Source organism: Acipenser ruthenus, chromosome 43 (assembly GCF_902713425.1).
Source record: "Acipenser ruthenus chromosome 43, fAciRut3.2 maternal haplotype, whole genome shotgun sequence".
Taxonomy (NCBI): Eukaryota; Metazoa; Chordata; class Actinopteri; order Acipenseriformes; family Acipenseridae; genus Acipenser; species Acipenser ruthenus.
Genome location: NC_081231.1, coordinates 1,810,579 through 1,826,415, shown reverse-complemented (window position 1 = coordinate 1,826,415; position 15,837 = coordinate 1,810,579). Strand labels below are relative to the sequence as shown.

At 43.3% G+C, this 15,837-nt stretch overlaps 1 protein-coding gene across 1 annotated transcript; it reads right to left on the bottom strand.

The window, feature by feature from the left end:
- Window positions 1-7,262: 7,262 nt before the first annotated feature.
- LOC117398595 (forkhead box protein A2-like) lies at window positions 7,263-13,911 on the bottom strand. The gene is made up of 2 exons (XM_033997574.3): window positions 13,620-13,911; window positions 7,263-9,209 (listed from the first exon to the last, which is right to left on the bottom strand). Exons 1-2 carry the CDS (start codon window positions 13,683-13,685, stop codon window positions 8,124-8,126), a joined length of 1,152 nt encoding a protein of 383 aa, XP_033853465.3. The 5' UTR covers window positions 13,686-13,911; the 3' UTR covers window positions 7,263-8,123.
- Window positions 13,912-15,837: the final 1,926 nt, after the last annotated feature.

The window sequence follows — 15,837 nt, the reverse complement described above, 5'->3', positions numbered from 1 at the left end:
TTCTGAAAAGACTCCTCAGACCACTAGAGGGCGTTGGCTCTTACATCAATGAAGACACCGATTCAAGTTGCATGTTTCAATGGCAGGCAACCACAGTATAGTCATTGCAATCAGAAGCACTGAAACGTATTGCAAGCATCATATGAAGCTAAAGGGGCTCTCAGTGCAATAAACTAGCGAGGAGAGATTTTGTTTTTCAGATGTCTGTCTGCTTTTCAGATGTAGTTTGTTTGTTTTTTTTTAAAAGGAAATTGTCAGTTATTCATTGAAGAGTGCCGTCTGAAAAAGAAAGTGTTGGGGCCGGCGTGGGCTTATCTGCTCCGCGGTCTTATCACGGTTTGGGAGGGCGAGGTAAATATTTTGTTGAGTTCCTGTGTGTTTTAGGATTTTATCTTTTTTTCTCTTTAAAAAGAATCGTCTGACCTTGTCTCGGTGCCCCTCTGCATTGCATTTCCCTCCATGTCAAGAAGGCTAAGCTTGATAGTTTTGTTTGCATCGGTTTTTGTGTCACATATTGCAAGCAACTACTTCAGTCTGGATAGCTACATATTCACTGGAAGTGATAGCTTGAAATCTATCTCTAGCAAATTTCAGTTCTGGCCACCACATTATCAAAATGACATTGTGTACCTGGAGAGAGTCCAGTGAAAATCCCAGGATTTTTTTAGGAATGAACTACGAAGATAGAGGGGACTGAATTGATTTAGTCTGGAACAAAGGAGTTTAAAATCTTAAAAGAGGCCGGCAAATCCTATCCAATACCCGAACCAAGGACCACAGGACACAGTGTGGAAAGAAGACTTGGGGCCGATGGAAGGAGACGCTTCTTCACACAGAGAGTGGTGAGGGGATGGAATGGGCTACCTAGTCATGTTGCTGAGGCAGAATCACTGGGATCCTTTAAGACCCGACTTGACAAAGTTTTGAGATCAATCAGCTGCTAGGAACCGGACGAGCACCGATGGGCTGAGCAGCCTCCTCTCGTTTGTAAATTCTTCTGTTCTTAAGTTCTGTTGGTAGTCTTTGGTTTCCTCCAGTAGAAAGCCCAGTGCTTTCCTGGTGGGGGGGGTGGGGGGGGGGGGGTTGATGAGATACAGCCCCCCCTACCCCACCCCCCTACCCCACCCCCCTCGTTCCCCGCGCACACGAGAGGATCACAGCGCTCTGGAGAGAGGGGCTGTCCTGGCCTGGCCGCTTAAACAAACTCTCTGTGTGTGGCGTCCCGGGGGCAGGAATCAATCACAGCTGGGCCACAAAGGAGCCCCTCTCCCCCAGCCAGAGAGACGCAGCCCGGGCCTTTGTGTCCCCCGTGAAAGAGGAACAATAATCCTGCATTCCACAGGCAGGGAGACAGGGAGCAGACTGGAGAGCTGGATCACACAGTACACACACATCGCATTCACAGACACATCACATTCACATACTCATGACACATACACATAGACACATACACATATACATAGACACACATATGCATACACACATACAGACACACAAAGGGAGTTACAGTAGGTTCTGAATTTTGAGTACATTTACTTGCTTCTAGAATGTTAGAGATAAATCTTTTTTTATATTTAAATAGTGCTCTGTTTGGTTTAGTAAAGCGATGTTGTTTTAATAAATGGGATTTGCGTTTTCAGTTCCAGCGCTTTATCAGCACAGATTTGCTTTAGCGTAACTTACCAAGCTTTGAGAGCACCCCCATACTGAGGACTGAATAGTAAATCTGCACTGGGAGTCAATGGGAGTCCATGGGAGTCCATGGGAGTCCATGTGTGTCCATGAGAGACCACGGGAGTCAAAGGGAGTCCACGGGTGTCCATGAGAGTCCATGGGAGTCAATGGGAGTCCGTGGGAGTCCATGGGAGTCAATGGGAGTCAATGGGAGTCAATGGGAGTCCATGGGAGGCGGTGCAGAGGGGCATGGGCGATCTCCACTGTAGTGAAAGTCAGGGCTGAAGTTAATATGTTTGTTGTTTAAAATATATGTTAAGTTTTTCAAGGTTTACCACGTTTTTAAAAAACGGCTTCCCTATGCTTTACCAGACCTCTCTGTGCTTTACAATGCTTCCCTATGCTTTACCAGACCTCTCTGTGCTTTACAATGCTTCCCTATGCTTTATCATACCCATCTGTGCTTTACAATGCTTCCCTATGCTTTACCATACCTCTCTATGCTTTACAATGCTTCCCTATGCTTTACCACACTTCTCTGTGCTTTACAATGCTTCCCTATGCTTTACCAGACCTCTCTGTGCTTTACAATGCTTCCCTATGCTTCACCCTGCTCTCTCTATGCTTTTTCACACTTTGGCAATGCGTTTAATGTCTTTTATAAAGGGAAGATGAAAGACAGCACTATAAATTGCCTCCCTCTCTCTCCCCTATCTCTCCAGCCCAGCCTCGCAGTGTTTGCTCCCCTCTCCTCTCGGGAGGGCGAGGGGGCGTTTGAAGAGATCCCGGGCGGCACCAGCTTGCGTCCATCTGGGCAGCCACGGCCGTTAATTAAAGCCCCATCAGTCACCGGTTGCCACGGAGATGCTTGGGCCGGCCATGTTGACACAACGTGATGTTTACTGGAGCCCAGCGCCTCTCTCTCTCTCTCTCTCTCTCTCTCTCTCTCTCTCTCTCTCTCTCTCTCTCTCTCTCTCTCTCTCTCTCTCTCTCTCTCTCTCTCTCTCTCTCCCTTTGCAAACAAGACTGTTCAAATAGTAATCACTCACTGCAGCCTCAGTCACCCCTGTGCTATCCCTGCCAGAGACTGAAGACCTGGCCATAGCACAGTGCAAATAAACAGTATTCACACAGCCGCTGTGTGATTCCAGTATGCACGTTTTTTAATTAATATTATTTAATTAATATGCAATCAACCATTTGCTGAAGTTTAGTTGCATGTTAGTAAGCTATGCCATGCATACATGTGTGTGTGTCTATGATTGGACTGCCATTGGAGCTCATATTTCACATGTATGTTGAGTATGTTTTTTGATGCTTGGCAGTTTCCTGCTCCATTAAAAAGACATAGAAAGACTGGTATATATAAAGCTACTAATACCCAATTCACACAATCATCACAGTTTGAAAATGTGGTCATATGGTTTAAATGCGCATTATTTAGGTCATGTGGATAGATTATAGAAATTATTATGCATTGCACATAACAGGCCTTATTGATATGCTTTATATTTTGAATTTATTTTTTCAGTGGTGGTTTCTGAGCTGGACTAAAGATATAAAATCCTGGTTTGCTTCAAAAATAAGTAAATACAAAACAGATTTACAAAAGAGAGGAGAGTTTTTCAGCCCATCAGCACACATCTGGCTCTTAGTAGCTGATTGATCTCAATCAGGGTCTTAAAGGATCCCAGTGGTTCTGCCTCAGCAACATGACTAGGTGACCCATTCCATCCCCTCACCACTCTCTGTCAAGAAGTGTCTCCTAATAATAGTTACACAAGCTTGATTTTTTAAAAAGTTTATTAGTTTCAGAAAAACAGTAAATCATGAATGACAATTATCTGTGATAAACCCAGACAAACTTTATTCCCAATACGGATATCACAAATATAAGTGAAGAGAAACCATTCAAGACAAGAATAAAAGGCAATTAAAAGTTTTCATTTGTGAATAAGTGAGGTGTAAGGTAACTGACCCACCCCCTGCCTCCCTCTCTCTGTCTCTCTCCCCCTCCTCCTCCTCTCCCTCCCATCCCACCTGTGTTTACACAGTTCGGATCCTGTCTGTGGTTCTTGCAGGGCTGTGAAATAAGCTTCGAGCAAACACAAAAAGCCATCCCCTTAATGCTTGCTTTTATAGCTTCACAATAACTCCTAACCCCCCTCTTAAAGTGCCGCTATCACACACCTGCAAGCCCCCCCCTCCACCACCACCATTATGTTTAGTGAGACAATAATGCTCAGTATTTTAGATAGCAGATTCAACAGAAAGGCGGTTCACAGCAGTTGAATTTATGAACCTACTGCAGCAGAACAACAAAACAAGCTAACATCCCATAATTAACTACCAAGTACAGCAAGCCACGCAGCACCAAACGCAACCTTAAAGTTTGTTTCATGGTCTGAACAAATCTCTCTGCCAATCCGTTGGCAGATGGATGGCAGGGCGTTGACTTGATATGGTGTCTGCCATTCACTCTGGAAGGTCCATTGTCACTCTATGATTTCTCGTGGCTTCTGAATGACTCTGAATTGGAAACGCTGCCAAGGATTATCAGTTCAATCCCCGGGATGCAGGGGTGCCAATTGAGGCATATTCCTCACTCTGACAGGAAGGGCAAGCCCTCGCCTTCTCTTCAATGGCATTGTCCAAGCCACCAGAGGTAACTCTGTGCAATTTCCTTCATGCAAACTGTTCCACAGTAACCCAAGTGTAACTGTTCCCGCATCTGTTGTCTCAATGGTGGTGGACTGATGACTGGCAAACCCCACAGCGAGGCTGGTAACTCTGTCCTACTTGCAATGTAAGGCATTAGGTCTGGTGAGACTTTGGAGATCCCTGGAGAAGTCCCATGCATCACTAGGTCCATCACTTGAACAGAACATAGAGGAATGTCTGTCTGACTGACTGGTAATGGCAGTCTAAAAAGACCATCTGCATTGCCATGCAGTGCAGATCTCTGCTGCTTCATGTCATATGTGTGGGCAGATAACAGTAGAGCCCAATGTTGCATCCTCCTTGCAGCCAATGATATCCAGTGTGTGGGTCAAACATTGAAGTGGGAAGTGTACATTTCCATTCTATTTGATCCTTCCAGTCTAGGGCAGGCTTGAGGGATGGAGACTGAACTGCTCCCTCCCTCCCTCACCCCCAAAGAGAAAGGGTGCTCTCACCAGTCCTAGGTGCTCCTTTTCTCCCCACTACCCTCTCTCCCCGCTCCCCCGATCTCTCTCTGTCTCCCCAGGGGAGATGAACTGAGTGTGTTAATTCCTGTTAAAAGTGATCTGTGCACAATAGGGGCAGTGATGTGTTGACATAGGGTTATGGAGTCCTCGCTGCCCTCAGATTGTCAAGCTGAACTCCAAATTGTTGCTTCTCCCTGTGCGTTTTTTGTGTCGTTTTGTGTTCTAATTAAAACAGCCCCCCCCCCCCACACCGTCTCTGTGTGTGTCCCATTCAAGCTTTTAGAAGAGGAGGGGGAGACATGAGATCCAGTGTCATCCCTTTGTCACCCCCCCCCCAACTCCCCCCTGGCAGGACAATGCCCCGTTGACAAGGGGATTAGGGTCCCGTCCTGGCCAGTGACCTCACCTCCCAGCGTGGGGGCAGAGAGATGGGGCAACTGTCCTGGAGACTGACCACTGCTGGACAATGCAGCTGGACCAAGGTGCAATGTTAGAAGAGGGAATCTTTCATCTCACATGAATATCCATGAAGTGATGAACATGAACATGTAAAGATCACCAAGGAGTTTCTTAAATACCAGGCACCATGCAATACCATGCACGTTCAACTTTATTCTGAGTGCTTCTTATTGCAATTACTCAAACACAATTTATTTTTGTGTGGGTGCTTCCAGGAGCTGCTCTGCTGTTCCACGTGCCTGCTATAGACTTACACAGGCAAGACCAACACAAAGTATCTTTAGAGAAGAGCCAGCACCATCTAATGAGCTGCTACTTTGGATCAAGGTTTCCTTTTGTTTTACTGGCAATACACTAGTTGCACACTAGATGGCGCTGGTTCTTTATAAAAACACTGAGGCTGGTCTACATTACACATGTCTATGGCAGAACTGAAGAGCAGCTCCTGAACTCACAGTCAAAGCAGCAGTGTCCTCCACCTGGGATTGAACCCACGATCCTCCGGTCAAGAGTCCAGAGTCCTAACCACTACTCCACACTGCTCCCCCATAATACTCTGAAGAATCTCTAGCTATCAGAACCAATCAGATTTGAACAAATATTGCACAGTACAGACAGCGGAGCTGCTACGGCACCACTGCCTGTATAGCACTGATCTGATACCATGGTACTGCAATGGATCTCCCAGCCTCATCCCTCACCCCCCTAATACAGGCACATTGTAGTGCCACTGTCTGCCATTGGAGATCAGTCTTTGAAACGGTTTTATTAGGTATGATACTCTGAGCTCCCTTGTTTGTGGAAGTTAAGGGGGCTTCACTTGCGTGCCCCCCCAGGTAAACACTCTCTGCATGGGGGGGGCACTGTTTGGCTCAGGCCAGACTCCCACCACACAGCCCCTCTTATCTCTCTGATAGCTAACCTCCACACATACAATGATCCAGACCCAGCCCATTGTCCTGCAGCACAATGCTGTTCTCCGGCAGCTGTGCCTGACAGTACAGGTGGTAAAATCCCATTATAATTCTAGTGCATTACCGTTAGCTGACAACAGCAACACAATGGAGAGACAAGAGGCATGGATCATGGTGTCATGGTAGCACTGTGGGTTACCACAGTGGCTTCAGGGTCTCAGACAAATCTTGGGCTTGGGTTTTAGAGGAGAGGACTTTCAGATTGACCATTAAAAACTCTTGACTGTGCGATGATTAGGGAAGCAGTGAAAGATCAGGATCATAAACACATTCTAAGAAATGGGTTGAAAGTACTGTGCCAAAGCCACACAACGTCTGTACAACAGAGCTTTGTTCAACGCTGCTTCTCCTGTTAACCCAGCGCAAGCTGTAAATATTGAAGCAGCTACGCGAGACCCCACTATCAATGCGAACAAGGTGCTGCTGTAGCTGATACCTGCACTTGAAACTGATATTGCTGCCTCTCATCCACCTGCTCCAAGTCTCGCTCCCCTTTCACCAGCCATGCCACGCTAACCTCGCCTGCTCTTAGACTGCACATGCGGTTAAAATGCAATATTAGCCTGACCCTTTAAAAATGCACTACAGTTGTTTCTGCACGGCAGTGTTGCAGTTTCTCCAATCCGTTTCCCATTGTCATACTAGGAATTGACCATTCTTTGTCATGTTTTATATCATGCTTTATCATACCCCTCTGGACTTCTCTGCTTTACCATGCTTTTTCACTATGCTTTATTACTGTGGGAGGACAGTGGGACATGAAGTGGAGACTCAGGACAGAGGGAAGGAGATGCTTCTTCACACAGAGAGTGGTGAGGGGATGGAATGGGCTACCTAGTCATGCTGTTGAGGCTGAATCACTGGGATCCTTTAAGACCCGACTTGACAAAGTTTCGAGATCAATCAGCCAGTAGGAAACGGATGAGAAAGGGGAAAGTTTGTGAATAATATCGACCACAGACAAAGGGACGGTAAAAAATAATAAACCTTTTAATGTTTTAAGTCCAAGGTTTACAAAAATTGTTTGACATAAAACACAGTTAAATAATACAAACTTAACATCAAAAAAATTAATAAATATGGAAAGACTAGGATTCGATTAAACACGTTCTGACATGGGGACAAATGAATGGTAGTTTGTTTATAAAATTGATTTTTTTTTTTAATTATTTTTTTTTTTAAGGAAAATTACATCTAAATCTTTGAAAAGCATTCTTTGGTCTCGGGCAAACTTGTCTTTTTTTTTTAAGTTCTCAAATATCAGCAATCCAGTTCTGTGAAAAGGTTATCTAAAGCCTATAGTTTCAATACTCTCATCCAAAAGCATTCTCGCTCCTTTTTATTGAAGGCTGAGAAACAAAGTCAATCTTCTTTTCAGTAGCAAAGCAAACAGGGATTTAAAAAAAGAATTAAAAATCTGATGGTTCTCCAAAAGTACAGAAACACTGGTCTTAATAAACTATTATATACACAATCTAAACCAAGGCTAGGCAACTGTGGCCCTTCCAATCCATTCCATTCCAGGACTTCATTCCAACCAGATCCTTCATTATTTAATTGACCTTCCAATCCATTCCATTCCAGGACTTCATTCCAACCAGATCCTTCATTATTTAATTGACCTTCCATTCCATTCCATTCCAGGACTTCATTCCAACCAGATCCTTCATTATTTAATTGACCTTCCAGTCCATTCCATTCCAATGGAGGTCAATTAAATAACGAAGGATCTGGTTGGAACAAAGTCCTGGAATTGAATGGACTGGACGTGCCAAGGTTACCTACCCCTGGCACAGTAGTCCTTTTGCAACAGGAGTGGGGGTGTGCATCAAGATGAACTGAGAATAGGCACAGAGTACATGTTTGAGTAGTAAGAACCGTCCACGGGCATGGGGGCCACTTCCCGGGCCCCAAAGGAGTTCATGCCCATGTATGTGGAAGCAGGGGCCCCATAGCTCGGGTACATCATGCCAGCGTCGTAAGGGAGAAGATCCACCCGGGGGGCGGCATGCTGGAGGTCGGCCGACATGAGGTGGGTGATGGAGAAGGGGTGTGTGTCAGTCCGGGGATCCTGAGAGGGAAGAGGGGGGAGCTGGCTGGGGGCTGGGGAGAGGTGGTGGAAGTGGAGGGGTTCCTGGAGGTGCTGCACTGGGGAAGCCCTGGGAGGTGGACTGGCTTGGGGGGATTCCACCTTCTCCAAGCCTGGGACCGGGGACTGGACTGGGGAAGCGTCCAGGCTGGACCCTGGCGAGCGGGCGGCGGTTCTCCCTTCTTCTCTCGGAGGTGCGCTGGAGGGCTCGGGGGTCTTCCTCTCCTGTTTCTGGCAGCGGAATCGCTTCTGCCGGCGCATGTAGCAGCCGTTCTCGAACATGTTGCCCGAGTCGGGGTGCAGGGCCCAGTAGGAGCCTTTGCCAGGGGCCTCGGGCGAGCGCGGCACTCGCACGAAGCAGTCGTTGAAGGACAGGGAGTGGCGGATGGAGTTCTGCCAGCGCTGCTGGTTCTGCCGGTAGTACGGGAACAGATCCCGGATCCACTGGTAGATCTCGTTCAGGGTCATCACCTTCCCCGGCGCCTGCTGGATCGCCATGCTGATCAGGGAGATGTAGGAGTAAGGCGGCTTGGCGTGGCTGTAGCTCCTGCGGTACCCTTGCGGCTTGCCGTCCTGGGGCCCCTCCAGGCTGTACAGGGAATTCCCGGAAGCGCTGTACCCAGGCTGGGGGGCTCCAATCTGCCCCAGAGGAGTGGGCACGCCGACCAGCCCTCCTGTGCCCATCAGCCCTGGCGATGCCACGCCACAGCCAGAGGGGCCGCTGCTCATGTACTGCCCGCCCATGCTGCTGCATGCCGCCATGGCGCTGGGCAGGTAGCCGTTGAGGGTGAGATTGGGACCCATGCTGTTGATGCCAGGATAGAGCTGTGGAAACCAAGGAAGAGTGTCAGTATATTAGTGAATGTATTTATTTATTAACCAAGGCTCTTAACAAATGTAATCAAAACGGTACAATCAAAAATACTGAGTGAAAAAAGAATGCAAGTGATTGGGCTAGGGTGGAGAGATAGAGATGAGTTGCTAGTGTGAAAGCAGAGGGCCAGAGGCTAGGTCAGGCAAGCAGGGGCCAGGAGTATCAGTGGGATGGGTTTGGAAGAAGAGATGCGTTTTGAGGGAGGAGTGGAAACTACGCAATGCGGGTGACTGTTTTATGTCAAGTGGGAGTCCATTCCAATGAAGGGGAGCAAGAAGGGGAAACAGGATTGGGCACAGGGCGAGGGTGGGACCGAGAGGGGCAATAGGGATTGGGATGGTAAGGGACATAGTAGGTGATCAGTGGAGCCAGATACGGTGGGGGCAAGACCATGGAGAGATTTGTACACAAGGGTAAGAAATTTGAAGAAGCAATGACAATACACAGGGAGCCAGTGTAAGCTGGAGGAGGAGAGGGGAGGTGTGGAAGGAGCGAGGGACGTTGAATACGACATGGGCAGATGAATCACAGGATATTTTTGGTTAGGCTGTAGAGCACAGGGTTAGAAACGCACAAATTGCCCTGGGTTGCAGAACCACCCCTTGTTTGACTATATTATTGAAATGGCCAGACATCAGGGAGTCTGAGCATTCAGGCTAAATCTGCAAGTTTATTGTTAAGTTGCTTGTACAGCTATAGAAGTATTTAACACACTCCTGGCTCAGGATCAGTTTAAAAACTAAACTGAGGGTGTAGGACTGCTGTGGGTTACTAACCCTGTAGTGTGGCTGTGTGTGGCTCAGTGGTTACAGAGAGTGGACTGGGATAACTAGATAGCAAGCAACGCCTTGCTATTTTCAAAATGTTTTCAGATAATCATCGGTAATATAATTAATATACTGGATACATGATCCCCCCGCCCGTGTCAACAAACCAAGGACTAGACGCGAGTGGTCACTGATATTTTTTTTTTCTGAATGCCTTTTTTTCCAAATGTCATTAACTCGTTGTTGGGCGATGTTAATGTATGCGGAGGCCACCCACATCGCTATTTCCTATCCGACAATTGTTCGTCCGAGTCTATTATTCTCGCCCAGTGTTGTCCGACACCGCGAGCCTTTTAAAGTCACCAAGCGATGGTCTTTTATTTTATTTTACCCTCAAAGAAGAACCATGAGCTGCGGACTGGCGAGCTGGCATTGTCTATCTGGTAAACACGGGCAAATGAATCGGGCATCGACAATACGCCGACAATAAATAACACGAAGGGCAGAGATCTTTTCTGCTGCGGTGGGTTTTTTTTGAAAAGTGAACGCCTGTTCGAGCAGGGCTTCTGGGCGCGCGGGCGCTGTGGGGTTTAACATTTCGGGTCTATTGATCTGTCCCAGTCAGATGGCTTAAAAGAGTGCTAAAGTCAGTCCATAAAATGCGGGGGGGTTTGGACCACACACGCACTGAGACCTGCTTCAGATTCACACCGCAGATTCTAGCTCGGCAAGTTAGCCTGTCTACCACGTTACAGATAAACTGCAAAACCAACAGTTAAAAATATTCTCCCATTCCGTCACAGCGTGCACAATTCTACCACTTTAAGCCGTCTATGTATCTAGAATGCATACGATTTGACAGGGCAATTTCTCAAACTCCATATAGTTCACACAAACTTTTTTTTAGTATTATTTATAGTTTGTTTAAATTTGATATATAAATGCCCTGGGTAAATGTGGATGTCTGTGAAAATTGCCGGTGTTTTAATTTGAAAACACCGATTTTTTTTTTTTTGTCTCTTTCAGAACAGCACCCTATATGGTAAACAAACAATATTAGTTCATTCAAAATTACGAATTAAAACGATTTCACTAGAGATATATAACTATATATCAAATAATAAAGCCACGAAAGATATTATCCTATAATAATAACCAGCTATTTAAATAACTGTTATTATGTGTTCATGCAGAATCGTGTATCTTGTATTCAAATTGCCTGGTCTGTGTCCGTTTCAATAAAGTAACATTCTCTCAATTTTATTTAGTTATTTTTAATGAATTAAATTACCTCACCTCGGCTACAAACCACGGTATGTTGGACGCGGTGGCCTAAACGTTCACAGCCTAGAAAATACGAGAAATACAAACTGCAAAATATACGCGATGTATTGCAATGAGACTGAACTGTCGCGTTTTTTTTGGAATTTTCACAAATATAATGCAGAGTTTTAAGTCGGCTATACAATTGTAAACCCTATAACACCGCAACATTACAAACACAATGTGTGTTTTGATATTTAAAACTTGAAATCTTCATTCCTCAAAATTTTATATTTATAATATTTAACACATTTTATAATTAAAATGCATGCATTCAAAATAACGTCGAAAACGACAAATAGTCGGATACACGGTTAATAAGGACAAAATATCGAATACAACTAAATTATAATATATAGGCCTCAATAGAATTAAACAAACTGCCGACATTTAAAAGCAACACACTGCATTTTTTTTTACAATAATTTTTTAATTAAAATCTATTATCTATTTTCATAATTTGGGAGTTGATGTCAAAAGCGGTTTTAACTCATATAGTGTACAATTTTATCAACGTCATTCTCAAATGCTTATTGAAATTGCTGTCGGTGTTTCGTGATAAGTTAATTAACAGACGTCTCGCGCGGTCTGGGCTGGGTTGCATCCTGCAGCCCCGTCACCTCCTCGGTAGTCTCGCTGATTTGTTTATTATAACAATACCTGTTAATTGATTCTGATTAGCGGGGCCCATTTCCGAATTCAACTAATTTGTTGTCGCGTCCCGGAGCTCAGGCAAGGAACATTTCTTCCGCGTGGCACAGCGTGTGATTTCGAGGTCGATAGAGCGTTTATTTATTAAGCACCATAAAAATGTAGTTTTATATATATATATATATATATATATATATATATATATATATATATATATATATATATATAAACCGTGTATTCACCTCAAGTCTAGAATCTATGACGTATTAACAATTCTTTTTTATATACGACAAAGGGCATGAACAGAAAAAAAACAACAACAGGGGTTCAAACTAAAGCCTTGAGCAAGTTCATGTCATTATGTGTCGCGTAACCATGTAACCCGGTTAAAAAAACGTTAAGACTCTTCAAATACATGCCAATTCATGTACAGTCCTCGCCTCTTGCGGTGCACATCTACAAGGGAGATTTGCTGGGCCTGTATCCTAACCTCAGTTAGTGGCGTGCGCCTGCTCGCCGCTGTGCCTGTCACAGTAGAGTCAGGGGGGAGAGAAGGTTTTCCTGTCTGAACGTTTAACTGGACTATCGATCGTGCATCAGATTTGCCAAAAAATGCATTATTCAAATATAAATGCAGACTTTGCCTCAGCGAAAGCACAAAAGGTTATAAATATTAAACTGTAGAATATTTTTTTAAATAAAAACAACTGGCAATATTTATTGTCGGGACAAACTAAGTGACTCGCTTTTAAAACATGGATTTGCTTTTTTTCGGAGTGTTTTTCCGGAGATACGTTCGTGTGTATTGCTCACGTCAGTTTTGGATAGATTTTCCATTCTACGCAGCCTGCACGGGAAGCAACATGAATGAACAACGGGCAAAACAGTGTGCGCGCCCCTCGTACAGTTCTTAAAGAATTAGAACAACAGGCTAATGAAATGATCCAAAATATAATTATCCTGTGCAACGTATGAATTAAGGAAAGACGTCGGCCTGTGGAACTGTGTTTAAAGGACTTCTTTAGTAAAAAAAAAAAAAAAGAACAGATAAGAAATAAAATAAGTAAATGTATTGAATTCATCTGAGAAAACACGTTCGTTTAAATTCTGTTTCTAATTGGTAAATGCAGTGTATTTTTTAAAACATATTTTGTCCACCGCTCTGTTGATAATGATGTTGCAGAAATCTGGGGACCGATCATAAATAGTTCACCAACCAATTTTAGGAAAAGCGGGCTAAATAATAGATTTGGAAGCCCTCTATTTAATATAACTATTCTAGAAACAATCGAAAACTAATAATAATAATAATAATAATAATAATAATAATAATAATAATAATAATAATAATAATAATAATAATAATAATAGCTTCTCGGTTGATTCAAATGTAAAGATCACCTTGTTATATACTCAGATATCATTTACTGTAAGACGGGTAAGTTTTAGTATTTTCTATTTTTCAAACACGGCTGTTGCGATATAGGCAATATCAATAGGCTTACTAGTTTGTTAACAATAAGGAATCGTGTGATTAAATCTGCTTCACTACAAGGCACCCCACGTCATTATTATTCTGGTCTGCTGGAACAGAATTAGCAGCATTAACACGCTGCTTACCTCGCTGTCGTGGTAGTAAGTCGTCCAGTCCTCATTATTAGCTTCCAGTTTGACGCCACTCAGCATCGCGGAGTTATTGCTGGTCTGTGCTTTGGAGTTTAAACGGAAAAGTCCCAACTTGATCAACAGAAAGCAGACGCAAACATCCAAAGGAAAAAAAAAAGGTAAAAGAAACGAAGCTGTACTGTTTTTTTCTCTTCTTTTTTTTCTGTCCCGTCTTTGAAATAGAATCCTAGTGCAAACCAGATCTGTTTAGCTCTTCTGCTGCCTCCAGAATTCGTGTTTATATCTTTCGTCTCCAAGTCCCTTGGTTTTTATTATCGACCCACCTTCTCCCGCCCCTTTATCTGACCACGCCCCGTTCCTTCACAAAATAGCACCTTCTTTAATCTAACCCCTCCTTCTTATTCACGGGATTGACAGCCCCGCCCCCTACCAGCCCTCGTGCCCACCTGCGAACACTTCTTGAAAGAACAACACGACGTGGGTGTAATGGGGTGTGATACTCGCTATGCAGCCCACGACCACTCATGAATTATCTCGTATGAATTCAGAGATCTTGGGTTTCAGAAACTTGCTTCGGCATGGTTTCAGATATGTTGTTGTGGTTTAAGTATTTTAAAATGTAGCATCCTGTATGAAACACGTCATGGATAAATGGAACCCAAGTTATGTTAATCCAGCAGTGTGGCAGCAGTGTGGAGTAGTGGTTAGGGCTCTGGACTCTTGACCGGAGGATCGTGGGTTCAATCCCAGGTGGGAGACACTGCTGCTGTACCCTTGAGCAAGGTACTTTACCTAGATTGCTCCAGTAAAAACCCAACTGTATAAATGGGTAATTGTATGTAAAAATAAGGTGATATCTTGTAACAATTGTAAGTCGCCCTGGATAAGGGCGTCTGCTAAGAAATAAATAATAATAATAATCCGTTATACGAATGAAACAATCTATATTTTATTCAATTATCTTTTTTAGATTTAAAAAAAAAATCGAAAAAAAAAGTTCTAAACTACGACAGGTTTTAAAAAAACAAGGTTGCCGATTTAGATTTTAAAATCGAAATAAATAAATATGACAGACATTTGGATTAGATAAAGACATTTTAATAAGTATTTTTAAAATTAAATAATTAGTTTTCTTGGTTTTTTTTAATTATCAAAAGGTAACAACAAATTACACGGACAGATAAAAACAAGTCGCACGGAGCATAGCTAAGCAAATAAGAAAACAGGATAAAAATATATAGCCTATATGGTTTTAAACAAAAAAAAGAGTTCAGAAAATTGAACACGCTGTTAAGTAGTGAATAAAAAGCAAAGTTAAATTGATGGCGAGCGTTCTGAAGCAAAACAAGCCTTTATCCCGAACTATCAAACATTCAAAAGTGAATTTAGAAATATTAAAATAAACTTAACCTAAAGCATGTAACGTTTGTAATATCATTTATTACGTTTATATAAGTATTTTGAAATATATTCCTTTACAAAATAAAGATAAAAACCAATATGCCCTGTACATTATTGTGTTTGGAATATACAACCTTAAATATCTTAAGAACGGGACATTTGATCTCGTTTTCAAAGTGTTTACGTCATTATTTTTTAAAAGAGAAAAAAAAAACACACGTTCATGTTTCAAAACTTGAAACACTATTATTTGTTCGATGTGTTTTGTCAAATTGTGAGGTAAACGCTTTTAAAATACGGCCCAGTACTGTTAAAACCAGACAGAAATGTCCAATAAAAGTAGCTGTTCCTTCATTTCAATACAGTTTTTTTTTTCTTACAGCGTAGAAAAAAACGCTAATGTAAACTTGTATTGTCACATCGGGTCAGATTGACAATAAACACCGCTGCAATTATTAAACTTCTGTCTTGAAGTTGAAGTTAAAACACAATGTTCACGTCACCTCTACTGTTACTAATGATCAAGATCTACACACTGCAACCCGCGTGCTTTTAGTTGTATATATGTTGCTAGTTTCTCTTTAAAACGATTGTAAATAATTAAAGTGATGCGGTCGTTGGATTAAATTGCAATTCTCAGTCCCGTTGTCTGCACCTCAGCGACGATGCTGATGTCTCGCGACTATCTGCAAGAATCTGGGAATCTGCATTCCACGACGTCTCGATCTGGCACGCGCGTGTGTTATTTAGCTTTGCAACGTTAACCGTGCATTTTGCATTCTCGACCGAAGTCTGCCAAATCGGTAAAACG

Bases quoted from the DNA above. Each gene is read 5' to 3' on its own strand.
- LOC117398595 (XM_033997574.3), bottom strand. From the start codon at position 13,685: ATGCTGAGTGGCGTCAAACTGGAAGCTAATAATGAGGACTGGACGACT. The intron at 9,210-13,619 runs GTAAGCAGCGTG...TGGTTTCCACAG, and splicing joins CTTACTACCACGACAGCGAG to CTCTATCCTGGCATCAACAG.